The sequence below is a fragment of the Chiloscyllium plagiosum genome, unplaced genomic scaffold (assembly GCF_037043375.1).
Source record: "Chiloscyllium plagiosum isolate Xiang-an unplaced genomic scaffold, Cpla_swu_hap1 HiC_scaffold_28, whole genome shotgun sequence".
NCBI classification, from domain to species: domain Eukaryota; kingdom Metazoa; phylum Chordata; class Chondrichthyes; order Orectolobiformes; family Hemiscylliidae; genus Chiloscyllium; species Chiloscyllium plagiosum.
The window spans coordinates 22,202,055-22,223,635 of NW_028270166.1; the positions used below are offsets into that span (position 1 = coordinate 22,202,055).

Sequence of the window (21,581 nt, forward strand, 5' to 3'; positions counted from 1 at the left end):
AAGTTTCTTCTTCCCTAATAACAGTTAATTGAGTCTTACTAGTTTGATGATTTTAATGAGGACCCAGTTGTTAGTTGAAGAAGTCATTAGCTTGAAGAACAACGGAGCAAGGGAAAGATAATTCTTCGGATTGCGACGGGCAAGCTCACAGATAACATTCACGGCAGCAGACTGGACACCTATGAGACAGGCAGAGTAAACAGTCAACATTGAATGATCTGGATCTGCTTTCATGTTCCTTCTTGGAAAATGTTCTAGCACTGTGCTTGCTCAGCAGTTTGTGGCCTTGTACAGCACTCCTCTTTTGTGAATTTAAAACTAAAATACTTAAATATCTCAAAATGTTAAATCTGTAAATGAGATATGAAAACAATGCAAATTACCATTTGTGAATACCATAAGCATTGTCTAATTGGGAATGCATTACTGTTCTCATCTAAAAGTAGAGTTTGAGAACATGTTTTTAGCCAAGAACTGGAGGAACAACTTGTGTACAAGTAATACACTTCCTGTTCTTATTAAAGGCTAATGTGGGAACTAAAGTAAAATCAGTACATTCCTCATAACACAGACTCAAATTTGTCTTGTCTAGCATTTTAATGAAGTAGCAATTAATTTAATTGAATTCCTAATTATTATTGGAAGAAATGATAAGTTCTCTAGTTCAGTTGTACAGCCATGGAGTTCTTTATTTATACAACGCAAAACACCACATGATGGGAAAGTCTTAATAACTTCCGATGCGTTGCTTGGTATTTGCTTGCCATGAAGAAGATAACTCACCAGAATCAGGATCCTCCAGCTTTTCTTTAAGGCGAGGGAAGGCAGGTCTCAGGGATTCTGGGTATTTGAGAAATACCTTGTACATAATAAGCACAGCTTTCTTTCTAATGTAAGGCTTTGTATGAGACATCTGTGGACCAGAAGTCAAGTATATTGTTAGTGAATAATCTAAGTAGCGATCCAACAAGGAATTCCTATAAAGCATAAACAAGTTCCAAATCCAAAGCACTTACCAGTGTCATAATGTCATTTGCCAAATCTCGGGCAAGATCTGGGGTAACAAAACATGATAAACCAGTCAAAGCAACTCCAGTATCATACTGATTTGGGCTGCTGAGGTCCTGTGAATGTTGTAAAATTTTCAATTAGGATTAATAATACGATATGATCAAATGAAGACAAAGGTACAATTTTGCACCACAACTTAGAATTGCTCTGAATTGAAAAGTATTGGAAACATCTCTCAAGTTACCTTACGAATCTGATTAGTTGTCAACATGATTACATCAGTCCCTTCATAAAAGCACTGAGAGGCAGTCAGATACCCTATCCTCTGCAATAAAGCAAAAACAAGTAACTAGCAATCAAAGATTTCTAAATGAGTATATTTTCTAGTCATGCTCAATATTGAAGTAAACAATTAGTTGATGCTGCTTATCAGCTTACATGATTTTAGCACAGAAAATTATTTCCAAGAAAAAAATTAAGTTGAAATGGACTTCCGATGAGAAACAGTGTGCAGTCTAAATTCAAGCCCAGAATGAGAACCTTGCTAAGTCTGACCAAAATGGTTTTAATTTACAGCTTCAAAAGAAATTGCACAATTGTAAATTTTCAGCACTTGTATGCAATGAAAAAGGTGTACTGCCAAGTTCTCTCAATCTGGAAGTTGGAAGCAAGCTATATTGTCCAACTCGTGGCTAACTAGCAGAAGCCCAACATTGAACTATTACCAACTGTGCAGATACAGTATGACTTGCGGAAACTAATGCATGCTGAACTGAAAATTAGGAAGCTGAATTGTCAAAAAGCTGAATTCTTCACGTCAGTTCAGAACGATGGAATCCAGATAAATGGAGTCTCAGATTTGGTCAAAGATACAAGTTAATCAGGTTACTGTGCATAAATTTGAAATACAAAGCAATAATTGCATTCGTACATTTAACAATTTCTGAAACCTTAAGATAAAGGCTTGTAAATAGACAACGTCTTATAAAGGTTATGAACTCTATTATCACCAGGGCTTACGACAAAAATCACAAAAGGTCCATTTCACGATTTGTTCCTTTGTAAAGCTCAGCCACAGCAGCCACTCCATGACAGCACATTCTCAAACCTGTAACATAACTGGGATGTTTCTAACCTTGAGAAATTGCAAGCATTGTTTGCAGATTTACAAGATATTGGTAAATCTCAATCTTGCTCAAGGAAGTTCTTAGAATGGAAGCTCAAAAAATCAGTCTTATGAATTCAGGAAGGAAGACCCAAAGCATCAGGATGAGGAAACTACTACTGGCAAAGACAAGTTTTGCAACAAAATTTGGTTTCTATCCAGGAGAAGGGAGGATGGGAGAAACAAAGAAACAAAGTTGATGCCTATGTCTTGACCATTACTTGGATTTTGCATGATAACAAACCACAGAGATTGTCAGAAAAATCAGAAGGAATGCATAAGAGTGAGAAATGATAGACATGCATATTGCAATGCATCACATTCATACAAACATAGCAATCAGGAGGAGTCAGTTACTAGATTCCTTGAGCCTGCTCTGCCATTGAAGACGATCACAGTTGTATGATTATTCCACCACATTGCTGACTGCTTCGATAACACCTCACTGATGTCTTATCAAATATCTCTACCTTGACCTTAAAAAAAATTCAAAAAAGCAGTGGAAGCAATTTAAGGAAGAATGTTCTCAGGACTCATGACCCTCACCACTGCTAGCCACTGTGTAAATTATAGCCATGCCAATGTGTAGCTCTGACAGAATGAATGAGCGTTCATTTTCCACATTAACCGTTGATGTGACTCCTTATTAAATGAATCCTGAAAATTTACATGCATGGTGCACATAACTTTCTCAAATAATTCCAATAAGTTGACTAAATATAATACCCCTTTCAAAAAAATCACTGACTCTGCCTGTTCACCTTGAACTTGTCAAAAGTGCCCTGTAGTATTCTAGTAATACTTTCAAACATTTTCTCTATGATAGATATTAAGTTAACTGCCCAGTGGTTTGGTCTTCCCTTTTTGAATGAAGGGGTACACACACACTACTTTTCAATCTTCTAGAACATGCCCAAAATCTAGGGAAATGTGCAAAATTTAAAGCTGTACATTAATTTTAACACAAGGCACTTGCTATAAGACTCAAGGATAAAGTCCATCAGCACTCATAGCTCCACGGAGCTCAGTACCACTCCCCTTATGATTGCCATTTCATGGAGTTACTCAATTCTGTTTATAGCAATTTTTGCACGTCACTTGCATCTTCTAATGAAAACTCTGTTCAATTCACCTGCTATCTACTTATATCCATTAATTGCCCAGACTCTCATTTTTCTCTAAGGCTCTCATTTTGGTACAATGTTTAGAAAAAATATCTGAAGGACCTCTTTCCATATTTCTACTGAACTCCCATGCATTAAATTGTCCCGCATTAATTTCTCCTTTTTTTTTTAAGATTCAGCTCATTATATGATTTGCCACCCATTGCTTGTGTGGGCTCAAAATCATTCCATCACATTAATCCATTCTCAGCATCACCATTTTAGGACTTGTTTTGTTCACTCCTTCTCTACTTCAACTGGATTCTTGATCTCACTCCTTTCCTAAGTGATTTATTTATTGTCTGTTACATATCAGAATGAAGTTTGATCTGGACACAGACCAGTTATTATAATCACAAGCCAGTCTCATTATCTAGTACCACCACTTTTCTCACCACCTTCCCTTCTGACTGATCCTTTTCTTTCACTCCCTTTTTTCCCCCCCAATTTTCATCTCCTCCTGCTCTATTTCTCTCTTTACTTTGGTCCTTTTATGGTGAGGCAGAGACTGGACTGCAAGCTAGAAATGTATAAGCAGATCCAGTCAAGGCTGCAGGCATTAGTAAAGCAAAGGCAATAGCAGATCAGACCAAAGACAGCAGACACAGCCTAAGGTACCACGATGAATGCTCAATTTCAAGGAAATGCGAAAAAATACAAATTTCATCAAAATTTACAACTGCTAGTATTTGTGAAGTGAATTGTAAGATACAGCTGACGCCAGGAAGGTGGGGAAAAAAAAAAGACAGACAGACTTTATTCTTGAAGACTCAAAAACTTGAAACGACATATGGCGAAAGTCAGTTTGGCAAGAGAAGAACTAGTATTTAATAGAATGACAACAAGGGCATGCAATAAGCAAGACTCAAAACCTTGGATGTGCACAGGAAGAGTTTCCATTCTACTAGTTAGTAATACAATTTTACCCAATTCACCTAAAATAGTTCAAAAATTCAAAGAATGTCCAATACAAGTTTACCAATGTTTTATAATTTAAAAAACAGCAGATAGGAAGGCAGTCCTGGTCAAAAAACTGGCCATGTCTATAATTAAACCAAGCGTGACAAACTTCCCCAATTGTATTTGTGGCCTTTCAAGGAAGCTACGTTATTTATTGCATTTACACAAATAGGCATCTTGTAAATACATTTAAATACTGAAATCTCTAATTTATGCAAGATTTTCTTTGTTCTTTTTGGGTGGCAAAGTGGCAGATGGATTTCAATCCAGACAAATGCGAGGTGATGCATTTAGGCAAGTCTAATTCTAGAGTGAATTATACAATGAATGGAAGAGCCTTGGGAAAAGTTGATGGGCAGAGAGATCTGGGAGTGCAGGTCCATTGTACCCTGAAGGATGCTGCACAGGTGGATAGAGTGGTCAAGAAGGCATATAGTATGTTTGCCTTCGTTGGACAGGGTTTGAGTATAAGAGCTGGCAAGATATGTTAAAATTGTACAAAACAATGGTTCAGCCACATTTAGAATATTGTGTACAGTCTGGTCGCCATCTTACCAAAAGGATGTGGACATTTTGGAGAGGGTGCAGAGAAGGTTTACAAGGATGTTGCCGGGTATGGAAGGTGCTAGCTATGAAGAGAGGTTGAGTAGGTTAGGTTTATTTTCACTAGAAAAAAGGAGATTGAGGGGGGATCTGATTGAGGTTTACAAAATCGTTAAGGGTATAGACAGGGTGGATAGACTCAAACGTTTTCCCAGAGTGAAGGATTCAATAACCAGAGGTCATGCTTTCAAGGTGAGAGGTGGAAAGGTTAAAGGGAGATACACGCAGCAAGTACTTCACACAGAGGGTGGTGGGTGTTTGGAACGCATTGCCAGCAGAGGTGGTAGAGGCAGGCACAGTCGATTCATTCAAGATGCGTCTGGACACATGCACGAGTAGGTGGGGAGCAGAGGGTTACAAACGTTTAGGAATTGTCCGACAGGTTTAGACAGTACATTTGGATCGGCTCGGGCCGAAGGGCCTGTTCCTGGGCTGTAAATTTTCTTTCTTTGTAACAACCAGTACTTACTGAAATGAGAAGGGTGGTTATTTAAAAAAGGTCATTTTCAGTCATTTAAAATTTTGTCACCCATGGGGTGGATAGTGTTTTTATTAATGCTTGTGATAAATACCTTCTCAGCTTCAAAAGTAAAACTGCACCAATTTACCACACACTGATCACAGAGAACCCATCATTTGTGATTACATACAAGTTTGAGCAACAAGTTGAACTACAACTTCACCTGCAAAAACTAAAATTTCATTCGAGTGCAAGGTGCTCCCACAATGGATTTTTTGAACTAAGCCAAAGATTTTTCTCTCTTGTACCATGAGGCATGAAGACCAAAAATTAAAATTCATTTCTCAGTTCATGAATTGACTATTTGTCATCAGTAAATCTCAAGGTGAATTCCCAGAAAATAAATGTTCTGATATTTTAGCAGTTCATACCACTGTTTAAGTGGTAAAGAACGATCTTTCATATTGCCATATTACTGTATCGTTCCTTCATTTATAAGGCCACTGTATAGATAAGAGAAAACATTTCTACCTTGAATGTAAACTTCGATGAACTCATTACTTCTATAATGTTGAAGGCAGCCCAGCTGATATCATAACCCAGCATCTGCAGCTGTTTTGGGGGTGGAAAAACATTTTGAACTGTAACTGTAACTGTAACAAGTACTCTTACTTTAAGATAGCATTCAAAACAATTACACGAAAGCCACTAAGAAAATAGTAAACAAAATAGATTTTTTTTTTAGAAAGATTCCACATAGAATTATTTTTCTATTTGTCTCACAATGAAGCACTTAAACCACAAGTTTAGTGTCAGTCTCAACTTTACCAAGTTGAAACTTGTTCCACATACTTTAGGTGTCAAGATCTGAATTCATTAGCTAGCAAAACAAACTAAAGGTCCCTCCAGGACTTGCTGTTCTATTTCAAATGTCACATTCAGTCTTTTGATGGTACAAAGCAAAATTCTCAATATTTAATTCAAGTATAAGACAACCGTATCTTCTTTGGTGCCATTTTGGTACTTGAGTAGTACAATATTGGGGTTGCGAAAACAATTTCAAATACATGTTCTTAACTATTGCACCTAAAGGAGGAACTTATGCAGAACACATCAAAGAGCAATAAACATCAACCTTAAAAGTCGAACATGAATTGAGAATTTTACCCAAGGGCCTGATTTATGTCAGTTGTATTCAACTTAACTAAATAAACATAGATACTGCCAGCACACTGCACAATTTAATTTTATACAGGTTCTTTCAAATTTGCCACATTTTACTTACATATGCAAGCTTGATGACCGCATTGGCCTTGACCGCGATATTATCCTGCTTCAGCTCCTGCTTTATTTCATCAATACATTGTGAAATGTATTTGGCCTGAAAATTAAGAAACATCAAAACATTGAATAGTTAAGCAAAATTATCAGATAATGTTTACAAAATTGAAGAGCTACCAGTATGATCTTTCATGCGTAAATTATAAAATAACTCACTTTCATCAGTTAACACCAAGAAACAAAAACATCCACTAAAGCTTGCACAATGCACGTGCCATACAAATAAACATTCCAACTACTTCCCTTGAAAAGAGATGGAGACCAAATGAATACAACTAAGGGCAAGTACAATATAATAATGGACAACATACAGCAAAAACTGGCGACTGAAATCACTGGCAGATGTTGAACAGTATTGCTAAGGTCATTAGCTAGTCCAATTGGTTTTAGTAAATGACAGAGTTCTGCCACTAGCACTAGATTGACAGAATGCTAAGCTGACATTCAATACAATGAACAGAAACTTCCTCTGCTTTTATATTGAAAAGGTGGAAACCATTTTCTTCATTGCCTGTTACAAACTCAGCTTCTGTGCCACTGAATCCAATCCTCTTGCTGGAAACTGTCCAAGACCGACTCAGAATGTTGCAACCTTGGGCTTTATACTCAACACCAAAATGAACTCCTGACCATATATCCTTGCCATGGCCACTTTGCCCTCTTCCAACTTTGGAAGACAGCAAGACTCTTTTTGCCGTTTCTGCTCATTTGTTACTCAACTCTAATTCATACTTTTGTATTTCAACTTGAGTAGTCCAATGGTCTCCTGGCCGATTTGCCACATGGTGCATTCCATAAAGCTGAAGTCTCCAAAATGCTGCTGCCTGCGCCCCATGTCTTGGGTGTACAAATTTGCTCCATTATTCTATTGTGAAACACTTCAGGACATTGTGTTAAAGCTGCTATTCAAGCTGCTGTTGCCTGAGACGCAATATTTAAATATTATGAGCCTATGACTACTAGATGTTTGCAGCACAGCTTGCTCATCGAACATGCCATGTTTCATTGTTGAGACAAAAAAAAAGGCAAGCTGTTAGGTAGAGGTTGAATTTGGCCTCAAGTGTTAGAGAATTCAGATTTTACTTCTTGCTTCGTCAGTCAAAAAAGGTACCTTATTTGAAAAGAATCATCACGGTCAACCAATTTCTGTTTTGACCAGGAACACATTCATGTTTACAATTCTACTCACTTGATTTCAACTGAAACGAAAAGTGGCATGGCGTGCTAACAACATACAGTTGATACTGCTGGCTTCTGACAAACATGTCATTTAGGCATCCATCACTTATCAGTACTGGGTAGGTTATTGCCGAGAGAATGATGTGGAGCAGAGAACAATCTAAAAAAAAAATTTAACATGCATGCATGGGTGAAGAGAAAAATGAATAAGAGACTGTTTAACCTGACATCAGTATCAGCGAAAATGCAAGAGTCTGTGAAAGATTTCGTAACAGAGCACTTGGAAAACAGTAACAAGAATTGGACATGGCACACAAGGGAAAATCAATCTTAAGAAATCTGCTGAAAATTTTCAAGGAGGCAACTCAACAATGCAGGGAACCCAGTAAATGTGATTTACTTGGACTTTCAGAGAGCGTTCAACTGAGTCCCACACAAGAGATTAGCATGTAAAGTGCATGGGAGTGAAGGTAGTGTGACAACATGAATAGGGAACTAGGTGGCACACAGAAGGAATCAATGCTTGGACGCCAGCTATTATAATATATATTCAAGATTTCGCTGAAAGAACTAAGATAAAGAGCTCTATGTTTGCAAATAACAGAGTTGGGTGGGTGGGTCAACTGCAAGGAGGAAACAGATGTTTCATTCAATAAGTTGAGGGGTAAAGTAAGATGAACTAAGTGGATAAGTGTGAGGGTATCCAACTTATCTGAAAGACAAGTTATCTGAAGGGCTACAAATTGAGATAGGAAAACGTGCAATGAGCCCTGTGTCCTTGTACAACAGTCACTGAAGCTAAGCATGCAGGTTCAGCAGGTGGTAAAGGCAACAATTACCTTGCTGGCCTTCATAGTGGCAGGATTGGAGTATAGAGCAGGGATGTTTTGCGGTGATAGAGGAGGGCAGATTGATGAGATCATACCTGGATTATTGTGCGCAGTTTTGGAATCCTTAAAAGAGGATGGATATACCATAGGATGACCCTAAGACACAGGAGCTGAAACTTTATTGCTGGAACAGCACAGCAGGTCAGGCAGCATCTAGGGAACAGAAGATTCGACGTTTCGGGCACATGCCCTTCTTCAGGAATGTGCCCGAAACGTCGAATCTTCTGTTCCCTAGATGCTGCCTGACCTGCTGTGCTGTTCCAGCAATAAAGTTTCAGCTTTGATCTCCAGCGTCTGCAGACCTCACTTTCTCCTCTAAGACACAGGAGCACAAATTAGGCCATTCCACCCATCAAGTCTACTTCACCATTCAATCATGGCTGATAAGTTTTAATCCCATTCTCCCACCTTCTCTCCAAAACGTTTAAACCCCTTCACAATCAAGAACCTACCTCGGTCTTAAATATACTCAATGACCTGCCCTCCACAGCCTTCTGTGGCAATGAAGTCAAAAGATTCGCCACTCTGACTGAAGAGGTTTCTCATCTCCATTCTAAAGGGCCTTCCCTTACCCCTAAATTGAGGCGAGGTAGCCTCTCCTACCAATGGAAACATCTTCCCACTGTCCAGTTTGTCCAGGCCATTGAGAATTCTCTAAGTTTCAATTAGATTCCTCCTCATCCTTCTAAGCTCCATCAAGCTCCATGAGTTGTATAAGACTCTGGTGCGGCCGCATCTGGAGTATTGTGTGCAGTTTTGGTCGCCATACTATAGGAAAGATGTGGAGGCACTGGAACGGGTGCAGAGGAGGTTTACCAGGATGTTGCCTGGTATGGTAGAAAGATCGTATGAGGAAAGGCTGAGGCACTTGGGGTTGTTTTCATTGGAGTAAAGAAAGTTTAGGGGCGACTTGATAGAGGTGTACAAGATGATTAGAGGTTTTTTAGGGTCGACAGTGAGAATCTTTTTCCACGTATGGAGTCAGCTATTACAAGGGGGTATAGCTTTAAATTAAGGGGGGGTAGGTATAGGACAGATGTTAGGGGTAGGTTCTTTACTCAGCGAGTCGTGAGTTCATGGAATGCCCTGCCAGTAGCAGTGGTGGACTCTCCCTCATTATGGGTATTTAAGCGGGGATTGGATAGGCATATGGAGGATAGTGGGCTAGTGTAGGTTAGGTGGGCTTGGATCGGCGCAACATCGAGGGCCGAAGGGCCTGTACTGCGCTGTATTCTTCTATGTTCTAAGTATAGACCCAGAATCCTCATACGTTCCTGTGTTACGTCTTTCCTTCTGGGGGTCATTGTCATGAATTTATTCTGGACGTTCCAGGGCCAGTACATCATTGCTGACTTTTGGGACCCAAAATTGTTCACAATATTCTAAATGACGTTTGACCAAGCCTTATAAAGCTTCAGAAGTACATCCATGCCTTTAAAAGCTAGACCTTTCGCATGTGCTCGCTATGGAGTGAGGAGCATAATGGTTTACCAGGCAGATTGCTGGGATGGCAGGACAGATGTATCAAAAGAGATTGGCTAAATTACAATGATATTCAAAGGAGCTCAGAAAAAAAAGGGGGGAAATCTCAAACTTCTACAAAATTCCAACACGATTCAAAAAGGTAAATAGAGCAAGGATGTGCCTGAGTATCAGGGAGTCCAGAGCAGAGATCCTTTTGACAAATTTTATGCCACCTATACATTAACTTCCTCAATCCGTTATTAGTGTTAGGAGCCTTCAAACATTATTAAACTCAAACTTAACTCGCAAAAACAGAAACTGCTGGGCAAAGTCAACAAGTCTGGCAACATCTGTGAACAGAAAGCAAAGTTCACGTTTCATGTCTAGTGACCCTTCTTCAGAACGGATTGTAAAGTTGGCATATATACTGAAGATGGGGTGGGGAGAGGATAAAAGGCAGTAGTAAATGATAGGTTGAGCTAATCTACAGAGAGAACACTTGGGCAGATAAACGAGTGGATAAAGGGGAGTCTGGGGAAATAAATAGCTGCAAATTGTGACCACAGTGGCTAACAATGGGAAGGTAGCAGTCGTAGTAACCCACGTAATGGCAAGATGTGGCAGTATGAGGGTTAGGGTACAAATATGGGACAAAGTGCTCAGACCATAAAACAAATTGAACTCAAAATACAGAGTCCCCAAGCAGAAAATGGGACGCTGTACTTTAATTACAACTTCTTTAACTCCATTCATGCTGTGTACCAGTACAGGGTGACCAACCAAGCTTTAAAAATAATTTTTCAGCAAACAGAGAGGCTAATGGATCACTTTTAGGAACAGCTTACAGTACAAATGTTGCATGTAACACACAGAACATGATTTTAATATGTTGTGATTTTAACATTTTAATCAGTCCTATGTCACCACCCTTTCTTTCTTTACACAGAAGAAAAATTACCCAAGAACACCAATTCCAATTTTCAAAAACCATTATGCACCAAGATTAGGACCAGACTTAGGCCATTTTCCCGATCAAGTCTGCAACATTCAACCATGGCTGATATATTTCTCAACCCCAATCTCCTGTCTTCTCCCCTGTAAGCCGTGACCCCCTTATTAATTAAGAACCCATCTCTGTCTAAAATACACTTGTGACTTGTCCTCCACAGCTCTCTGCAGCACTTAGTTCCTCAGATTAACTACCCCTCTGGCTGAAGAAATTCTTCCTCATCTCAGCCTCAATGAATCCTAGTTTCTTAAATGTAAAAATATCTTCTCCACATCTAGTCTATCCAGGCCTCTGAGAATGCTGTAAGTTTCAATCAGATCCCCTTCATCCTTCTGAACTCTATCAAACACAGACCAAGATATCTCAAATCGCTCCTCATTCAGCAAGCCCTTAATTCCCATGAACATGGTTATAAATTTCCTTTGGACCCTGCCAACATCAGCACATCCTTCCTTAGGTATGGGGCCCAAAACTTTTCAGTATTCCAAATGCTGTTTGACCAAAGCCTTGTACTGCTCAGACTGTATTTCTCGGCTCTTATATTCTAGTCCACTGAAACGTGTGCTAACATTACATTTGTCTTCCCTGCATGCGTTTTCCCAAATGCCAACTGAACCTGCATGTGAACCTTAAGCGATTCTTGATTTAGGACTCCCAAATCCCTTTGTGCTTCAGAATTCCAAAGCCTTTGCCAGTTTGGAACATAGTCTCCATTTTTGTTGTTCTGATGCTACACTAATTTAAAAACTTGACAGATACAGGAATGGTCCGAGTATGAGCTATGCTTCAGGGATTGCTTTGTATAAATTTGATCAAGTCTGCACAGCTCTCTCAGAATTATGTACTTCCATACCCAATTGATTCAAAACTGAACCTGCAAGTGAGAAGAAGTTTTTGCACCCAGTCAATTCAAATCAAAATTTGGTGAAAAGTTAGTTAAGCAACTATTTTTGTATTTAACCACTTCTGGGACGTGGGCGAGCATTTATTGCCCATCCTCAGTTGCTCTTAAGGTAGTGGTGCCATCTTGAACCCCTGCAGTCCACATGCTGTAGGTTGATAGACAATGCCCTTCAGGGAAGGAATTGTACAATTTTGACCCAACGATAGTGAACGAATGTCACCCACACTCCATCGAATTATGTCAAAGGCTGTCACTCTTGCCTTACTTCTAGAACTCTCTTTTGTCAACTATCAAGAAATTTACTAGATCGCGTGCTCAGGATCATGGCAAACAATATACTCAGACACCTTGGTCCTTTGGCCAAGGTTTAGTGATCCTTTGGTAAGACAGGCTGTGACAAAATTTCCACTTTCATAAGCGAACAATGACATTGAACCCAGATAACATTTCTTGTAAACTCAAAATTTCCACTAGCTACCACAAATATGATGATCAGGAAGCTGGGAAATATTCAGTTGGGCTGAATGCTCCAAATTAAGTTGGCATATAATTTCTGGTAGAGGGAACTTAATGGCTGATTTTGATTCAACTATGAGTAGAAAATGATAGCCAGTGGTAGCACAATGGGTTGCCGTTTTAACAGCAATATGTCCAATTATGGCATCAGTGAGGCAAACTATCAATAGTATGGATAGATTTTTAATAACACAGCAGAATGAGAACCCAGGACATAAAGATAGTTGCCTCCACAGCTACAATTCTTTTCTTCAAGAACCTCTCCCTCTGGTCCAGCCATTTTAACATTGTCTAAATGGCTCAAGGGTCTGACATGTAATATAGAAAGATATATTTATATAGATATTGATCTGACTGTCATGCACCATTGACATAAGAGCCTCAGGCCTTCAACTAAGGCACACAGCTGAAAGAGAGCACGCAACTTTCTGATTTTAATAGTGACAGATGAAATCAAAAAACCTTGCATTTAACACACATCTTTAGGTTAAATCAGACAAGGTCTGATTCGAAGGTCTTCAGTCATTTACTTCAGTTAAATTGCTGGCATTAAAAGGAAAGCTGTAAATTGAGAGGAAAAATCCCCAATGGATAAATTAGTGTAGATAAAATAAACTTGCATAATAAAGCACTAACTCTTTCCAAAGGATTGCTCAAGTTTGGAAAAGGTTTGATAATAAGTTAGCAAGTTTTGAGAAGATATGTAGCTCAGGTTGAGGTTCTGGATGTAGGTTTACTCGCTGACCTGGAAGGTTCATTCTCAGACGTTTCATCACCATATCATGTAACATCTTCACTGAGTCTCCAGTCGAAGCACTACTGGCATTTCCTGCTTTGTATGTGTGGGTTTCCTTGGGTTTGTGATGTCATTTTCTATGGTGATGTTTCTCAGGGGGTGGTAGATGCGTAGACTGATAATCGTGATAGATTAATAATTGGGGCAGCATGGTGGCTCAGTGGTTAGCACTGCCGCCTCACAGCACTAGGGTCTCAGGTTCGATTCCAGCCTCAGGTGACTGTCTGTGTGGAGTTTGCACATTATTCTGTCTGTGAGTTTCCTGCGGCTGCTCTGGTTTCCTCCCACAGTCACAAAGATGTGGTCAGGTGAATTGGCCATGCTAAATTGCCCATAGTGTTAGGTGCATTAGTCAGGGGGAAATGGGTCTGGGTGGGTTACTCTTCGGAGGGTCGGTGTAGACTTGTTGGGCTGAAGTCCTGTTTCCACACTATAGGGAACTAATCTAAGTCCTTAGACTTTTTGAACTCATTGACAAGTGGGCTTCACTGGCTCAGCTAACATCTATTGCCCATTCCTATTTCCATTAACAAGTGATGAGTTGTGTTATTGAACCATTGCAGTCCATCTGATGTAGATACACCTAGAGTGCTGTTAGGAACAGAGTTCCAGAATTTTGACCCAGCAACACCGAAGGGCGTCTGGATGATTGGTGGCTGAGAAGGGATCATTCAGGTAGTGGTTTTGGCTTATAGCTGTTGCTCATCTTTCTAGGTGCTAATGGTTATGGTTTTAAAAAATATCAAAGGACCCTTGGTGAATTTCTGCCATCTATCTTCTAGATGGAACACATGCTATTGGGTCAGTGGTAAAAGAAATGATTATTGAAGGACACAACACCAATCAAGCAGGCTGTTCTGTCCTGGAGATGGTGTCAAACTGCTTTCCCTGCAACTTCATGAGGTACAATACCCACTCTTACACCTCTCCTCTCACCTCTGTCCAAGGCCTCAAACAGAGATTTACCCGCTATTCATACCACCAGATCTGTTGTATCCATTGCTCCTGACGTAGTCTCCTCTCTATCAGGGAGACCAAACACAGGCTTGTGGACGCATCAAACAATCCAACCTTCTGGCACCATCCCTTTCAGTTCCCCTCCCAACCTCTGGAGGACATGTCCATTCTTGGCCTCTCCCACTGTCAGAGTGAGGCCAAACATGAACTGGAGGAACAAGACTTCATATTTCGCCTAATGAGCTTACAGCCCAATGGCCTCAATATTGACTTCACCACCTTCAAGATCCCTCCGCCCCAACCTATCCTACGTCCAGCCTTCCCCGACCTAACCCACCAATCTTCCTACTCACCTATCTGCTCCACCCTTCCCAATGACCAAATCACCAGAACTCCATATCTGCATCCACCTATCACCGTTCCACTTACCCTACCCTGCCCCCCCCCCCCCCCCCGCCCCAATCCCCTCTATTTCTGTAGTCCCCCCCTCACTCCCCAGTTGTGACAAAGGGTTTGAGCCCAAATGTTGGCTTTTCTGCTCCTTGGATGTGGTCTGATCTGCTATGCTTTCCCAGCTTCACATCCATTGACTCATGCTTCTTGCATATTGTTGGAGCTGCCGTCATCCAGCCAAGTGGGGAGTATTCCATCACACCTTGACATATGCCTTGGGGAATCAGGAAGTGAGTTACCTAGTGCAGGATTCCTAGCCTCTGATCTGCTCCTGTAGCTACTCTATTTATATGGCTAGCCCAATTTAGTTCCTGGTCACAGTTAATTCCCAGGATGTCAATCTACATACATATCAATGTTGAGCTTGGTTGGCTGGATGGCTAGTTTGCAATGCACAATGACACCAACAGTGTGGGTTCAATTCCTGCAGCAGCTGAGGTTACCAACAAAGGCTCTCTTTCTCAACTTCTCCCCTCACCCAAGACATGGTGATCCTCCGGTTAAACCACAAATCATCTCTCTCCAATGAGAGAGCAGTCCTATGGTCTAAGACTATGCTAACTTAACCTTCAGTGTTTTACAGATATTCCAAACATCTTTTATACAGTATACTCTCAATTTCAGAGTTTGATACTGTCAAACAATTTCAGAGACAACTGTATTTTGAACCAATGACTGCACTTTGACAAAAGCTAAACTACAGTTTTTTAGGCCAAATTCTGGACAGCCTTTTTCTTTTAGATTAGATTAGATTAGATTAGATTAGATTAGATTAGATTACAGCGTGGAAACAGGCCCTTCGGCCCAACAAGTCCACACCAACCCGCCGAAGCGAAACCCACCCATACCCCTACATTTACCCCTTATCTAACACTACGGGCAAATTTTAGTACGGCCAATTCACCTGACCCTGCACATCTTTGGATTGTGGGAGGAAACCGGAGCACCCGGAGGAAACCCACGCAGACACGGGGAGAACGTGCAAACTCCACACAGTCAGTCGCCTGAGGCGGGAAATGAACCCGGGTCTCTGGCGCTGTGAGGCAGCAGTGCTAACCACTGTGCCACCGTGCCGCCCATTAGACTACCATTGACTACCATTAGAGGTCACTCTGCAAAATACTTACTTTAATTACTTTAAGGTTCCAATGATTTCCAGGAAGATGGTCCAAGTCATCCTTGGGTCATATGAACTTAGAGGAATGAACTTAGAGTGAAGTCCATGTGTTACACTGTCACATCAACATGTATCCACAAATCTTTCACGTATACGTTTTGAGCTGCTTTCAAATGGCACATTAGCTAAAAGTTAACAGAGACATCTAATGAATCAAGACAGTTGTAACGGCCAGGGGGCCCTGAAGGGAGTCGCTCAATGTTGAGCACGTCCTGCAAACAGATCAGATTTGATCAAGGATTTAATTGAAGGCAAATCATTGTTATTTGGATAAACTCTCAAAGTCATTAGTTGAACTATTCCGTGGTACAACGTCGCAACAGAATTATCATAGCCAACATGTGATATGTCACTGATCCCAAATGTTAAAGGTAAAGGGCAAGGCCTGTTTTCTACACCACCTTTCACAACCAGAGCCCATCCTCAAGATATTCACAGAAAATTTAAATACTTGAGAAACGTAGTCCCTGTTTCAAAACAAGAAAATTAGGAAGCCAATCGGCACAGGGCAAATTGATAACAACCAGGTAATCTGTTTATACAGTTTTATTAAGGGATAATTATTGGTCATAGCACCAGAAAAACGTCCTCTGCTCTGCTTTGAAATCGTGCTTTGGAATATTTCTCATCTACTTTGAAAGCAGGCAGGGCTTCAGGTTACTATCGGAACTCAGGTGACACATCCAAAAGCACAACACACTCTTATTGCTGTACTGAAGCCAGAGCTTGATTTTACATTCAAATCCAGGAGTTGAAACCACAACCCTCTGATTCACAAGGTCCCCGAGCCAAAGATAACTTCAAAAAGGATCCTGTGGGAAGCTAGGGAAGAAATTGTGGGGCCCTCTGCAGCCATATCTACAGCCATGGTGAGATGCCAGAGGATTGGAGGGTAGCTAATGTTGTGCCACTATTTAAGAAAGGCTGTAAGGAGAAGCTTGGGAACTACAGACCTGTCAGTCTAACATCATTGGTAGGTAAGTTGCTTGAGGGGAGTCAGAGAGAATTTACATGCATTTGGATAGGAAAGGACTGACGAGGGATAGTCAACAAGGCTTTATGCGTAGGAAATCATGTCTCACTAACATGAATATTTTGGTTACTTCCTCAAAAAACAAAGTCGTGTGATGGGTGTGGTCTACGTGAACTTTAATAAAGCCTTTGACAAGGTCTAATTGGTAAAGTTAGATCACTTGCCAAGTGGATACAAAAACTGACTTGTTGACAGGGGACAGGGCAGAGAGGGAAGCCTGTGACGAGCAGTATTTTGCAGGGATCGGTGCTGGGTCCATAGAGTCATAGACCTTTTTTACATAAATAATTTGGATAAGAATATACAGGGCATGGTTAATAAGTTTGCAGATGACACCAAAATAGGTGGTGTAATGGACAGGGAAGGATGTCATCCAAGATTACAAAAAGAGATCTTGATCATTCAAATTGGAGAAAGGCCAATTTTGACGGTATAGGCAAGAACTTTCAAAAGCTGATGTTCGCAGGAAAAGGGACAGCTGGAAAATTAGATAATGAGGAATTAGATAATGAGACTCCAGAGACTCCTGTTAGGATAAAAGGAAAGGCTGTTAGGTATAGGGGATGCTGGATGACTAAAGAAATTGAGGATTGCATTTCTGTCTGCCTGTGTTCAGTTGGTCTATTAGGTGAAAGTATCCTAAGAGCATCACCCTTTTTTTCAAAATACAAGATTTAACAAATAGTTTTCCATCTTCTTTGTTTGTTTTTCATGGCATGTACAGAGTAGTCAATCCTCTATGCTGATCTTATGACTTGAATATTGGTTGACATCCAAATGGTGTTATTAGATTAGATTACTTACAGTGTGGAAACAGGCCCTTCGGCCCAACAAGTCCACATCGACCCGCCGAAGCACAACCTACCCAGACCTATTCCCCTACTTTTACCCTTTCACCTAACACTACGGGCAATTTAGCCTCGCTAATTCACCTAACCTGCACATTTTTGGATTGTTGGAGGAAACCGGAGCACCCGGAGGAAACCCACGCAGACACGGGGAGAATGTGCAAACTCCACACAGAGAGTCACCTGAGGTGGGAATTGATCCCGGGTCTCTGGCGCTGTGAGGCAGCAGTGCTAACCACTGCGCCACCGTGCCGCCCACAATGATGGAATACTGTGCGTAAGAGAGTCAGGCTGTTGCTTAAAACATTCTTTTATAAAATGTCTGTAATGACAAGGTCTGTCAGAACATCATTTTGGATCTTGTGGTAATGACTTTACCTGCAGCATAAATAATATATATTCTGAATAATTGTGCTGCAGAATTTGCAAAGTTCCACAATGACTGGAATGAAATAGTCTGGTGAAAATCATGAAAATATAAATGGTATGTATGCTTTGACGTACACCATGCAAATATTTTTAATCAACCTATTCAGACATCCAATGACAGCTCTGGAATAAGTAGGCCTTGAACCTGGGCCTACGGTTGAATAATGTTAGTTAGCTCCCAAGTTTTAAAGTTGTATTTGTACACAAAGTTCTGATGCTTTTTTTTCACATGATGAATTGGAGTGAATTTGGTTGGGTTATGTCGCTGGATTTAGCAAGGCAGTTCCCACATATCTACTCCACATGGGCTGGAGGGTTATTGTCTTCATGCAGCATCTGTTTTGATGACTGCATTTAGTTTTATGCTTTTGAAGAGTAAGGCAGATGACTAGAAAGCAGCATGGTGATGTCACAACGTTTTCATGGTTAAGGGCCCAGTTTCTTCTGGTATTATGCTCGTAGGTATGTCTACAAATATTCTTTCATTGTTAGTAGCACTGAGTTCAGGGACTGCCTCACTCTGGGAATGGAAGGGGAAGAGTTGGTTAACAATTCACCTCGAACAAGTCAGCTACATTTTATTATAGCTTGCTGAGCTCACAGAGATTTGTACTCTAAAGTGACTTGAATGTCATGGAAGCAAACAACAAGGATTAATTATCTGGATTGATTTCCCAAACACCACCCTCTTTCATTCAATATGCTAAAATAAGGGAACCAACTGTATTTAACAGAAGTGTCTATAAGGGAACAGTTTTAAAACATGATACTTTAGAAATGAAATTGCAGTAACATTTGTGATCCAATTATACATGGTATGCATTTGTCAGTTACGTTGAGAGATGTTAGGATTTGCCAAGGGTGGGGGGATCCGGCGGTGGTGGAAATGAGATAATTATGGCCATGTGTGTGAAGCAGATGATGGGGTCACAACCTTTTCATAGTTAAGAGCACATTTTGAAGATTTATAACTCTCACTTTATCTCCGAATGTTTGAGCTTGCTGGCTTATTTGCACAAAGATAACTGGATGACATTAACACAACATTATGTTTCCAATAAAATTCACTGCATTTACTTGTGAGTAGCTGGGCCAAATGTGTGAGGAAAGACCCAAATTCAACCCCTTGTCTATATGATAAGTTAACTCCTCTTGACTACTGTCTGTCAAAATTCATTTAAATTTGTTACTTTCAACACTCATTTTACCTATGATTGGTGAGATGGTACACTAATTATTTCATTGAACAGCTAAGGTGAATAGCAAAGGCCTTTTTCCTGGGGCGGTGTTGATGTTTAAAACTAGGGAGCATATTTTCAAGATGAGAGGAGAAAGATTAAAAAAAAGACACAGGGGCAACTTTTCCAAACAGAGTGTACTTCATAAGTGCAATGAACTGCAAAAGAAGTGGTAGATGCAGGTACACTTATAACATGCCAAAAGACATTTGGACAGGTACATGAATAGGAAAGGTTCAGAGGGATATGGCCAAATGCAAGCAAATGGGACTAGTTCAGTTTGGGAAACTTAGTCAGCATGGACAAGTTGAAGCCAAGTGTCTGTTTTCATGCTGTATGACTTTGAACATACATTTTTTTAAAAAAAAAAATCAGTTGGTTTAGTAATTCTACAATACATTTTATTAAGTTTCGGTATAAATATTAAGTGCTGACAAACTGATAAAATTTTGAATTAGTGTTTAAATATTCAAAGATCTAATTATAATGATCAGAATATTGTGACATCATCCATTTAGCACTGCAATTCAAGATTTTTCAGGGTGCCCTTTTGTGGTGTAGTGATAGCATTTCTGCTCCTGGAACAGAGAGCCCAGGTTCAAGACCTACCTGCTCCAGAGCTGTATGCTAACATCTGAACAGGTTGATTAGAAAAACAGGTTCAAATTTTTAAAAAGACTTCACTCTTGCTGTCAGCATAAATTTTTTGACACGCTGTTCTGCAAGTCTTGTGCAAATGTTACTACATAGTTGCAACAGTTAACTTGCTATCAGCTGATCCAATGCTTGAAATGAAGTGTGGGGAGGGGAGGTGTGGGGAGGGGAGGTGTGGGGAGGGAGGTGTGGGGAGGGAGGTGTGGGGAGGGAGGTGTGGGGAGGGAGGTGTGGGGAGGGAGGTGTGGGGAGGGAGGTGTGGGGAGGGAGGTGTGGGGAGGGAGGTGTGGGGAGGGAGGTGTGGGGAGGGAGGTGTGGGGAGGGAGGTGTGGGGAGGGAGGTGTGGGGAGGGAGGTGTGGGGAGGGAGGTGTGGGGAGGGAGGTGTGGGGAGGGAGGTGTGGGGAGGGAGGTGTGGGGAGGGAGGTGTGGGGAGGGAGGTGTGGGGAGGGAGGGAGGGAGGTGTGGGAGGGAGGGAGGGAGGGAGGTGTGGGGAGGGGAGGGAGGGAGGTGTGGGGAGGGAGGGAGGGAGGGAGGTGAGGGGAGGGAGGGAGGTGTGGGGAGGGAGGGAGGGAGGTGTGGGGAGGGAGGGAGGGAGGGAGGTGTGGGGAGGGAGGGAGGGAGGTGTGGGGAGGGAGGGAGGGAGGTGTGGGGAGGGAGGGAGGGTGGGGAGGGAGGGAGGAGGTGTGGGGAGGGAGGGAGGGAGGTGTGGGGAGGGAGGGAGGGAGGTGTGGGGAGGGAGGGAGGTATGGGGAGGGAGGGAGGGAGGGAGGGAGGTGTGGGGAGGGAGGGAGGTGTGGGGAGGGAGGGAGGGAGGGAGGGAGGGAGGGAGGGAGGTGTGGGGGAGAGAGGGAGGGAGGTGTGGGGAGGGAGGGAGGGAGGTGTGGGGAGGGAGGTATGGGGGGGGGAGGTGTGGGGGGGGGAGGTGTGGGGAGGGAGGTGTGGGGAGGGAGGTGTGGGGAGGGAGGTGTGGGGAGGGAGGTGTGGGGAGGGAGGTGTGGGGAGGGAGGTGTGGGGAGGGAGGTGTGGGGAGGGAGGTGTGGGGAGGGAGGTGGGGGGAGGGAGGTGTGGGGAGGGAGGTGGGGGGAGGGAGGTGTGGGGAGGGAGGGAGGTGTGGGAGGGAGGGAGGGAGGGAGGTGTGGGGAGGGGAGGGAGGGAGGTGTGGGGAGGGGAGGGAGGGAGGGAGGTGAGGGGAGGGAGGGAGGTGTGGGGAGGGAGGGAGGGAGGGAGGTGTGGGGAGGGAGGGAGGGAGGTGTGGGGAGGGAGGGAGGGAGGTGTGGGGAGGGAGGAGGGAGGTGTGGGGAGGGAGGGAGGGAGGGAGGTGTGGGGAGGG

The 21,581-nt window shown here is 42.0% G+C and overlaps 1 protein-coding gene across 3 annotated transcripts in view; it reads right to left on the minus strand.

Moving 5' to 3' along the window:
• The window catches only part of ap3d1 (adaptor related protein complex 3 subunit delta 1), a 107,349-nt gene that overhangs the window by 56,102 nt on the left and 29,666 nt on the right, over positions 1-21,581 (minus strand). For 2 of the 3 annotated variants that reach the window (XM_043721194.2, XM_043721195.2), the window contains exons 2-7: positions 6,648-6,743; positions 5,894-5,974; positions 1,256-1,336; positions 1,017-1,124; positions 784-913; positions 40-179 (exon numbers count right to left, since the gene is read on the minus strand). In XM_043721194.2, the coding sequence (XP_043577129.1) occupies positions 40-179; positions 784-913; positions 1,017-1,124; positions 1,256-1,336; positions 5,894-5,974; positions 6,648-6,743 (636 nt within the window). Of the gene's footprint in view, positions 1-39; positions 180-783; positions 914-1,016; positions 1,125-1,255; positions 1,337-5,893; positions 5,975-6,647; positions 6,744-7,892; positions 8,043-21,581 lie in introns of all 3 variants that reach the window. The other variant, XM_087976042.1, reaches the window with a different exon arrangement.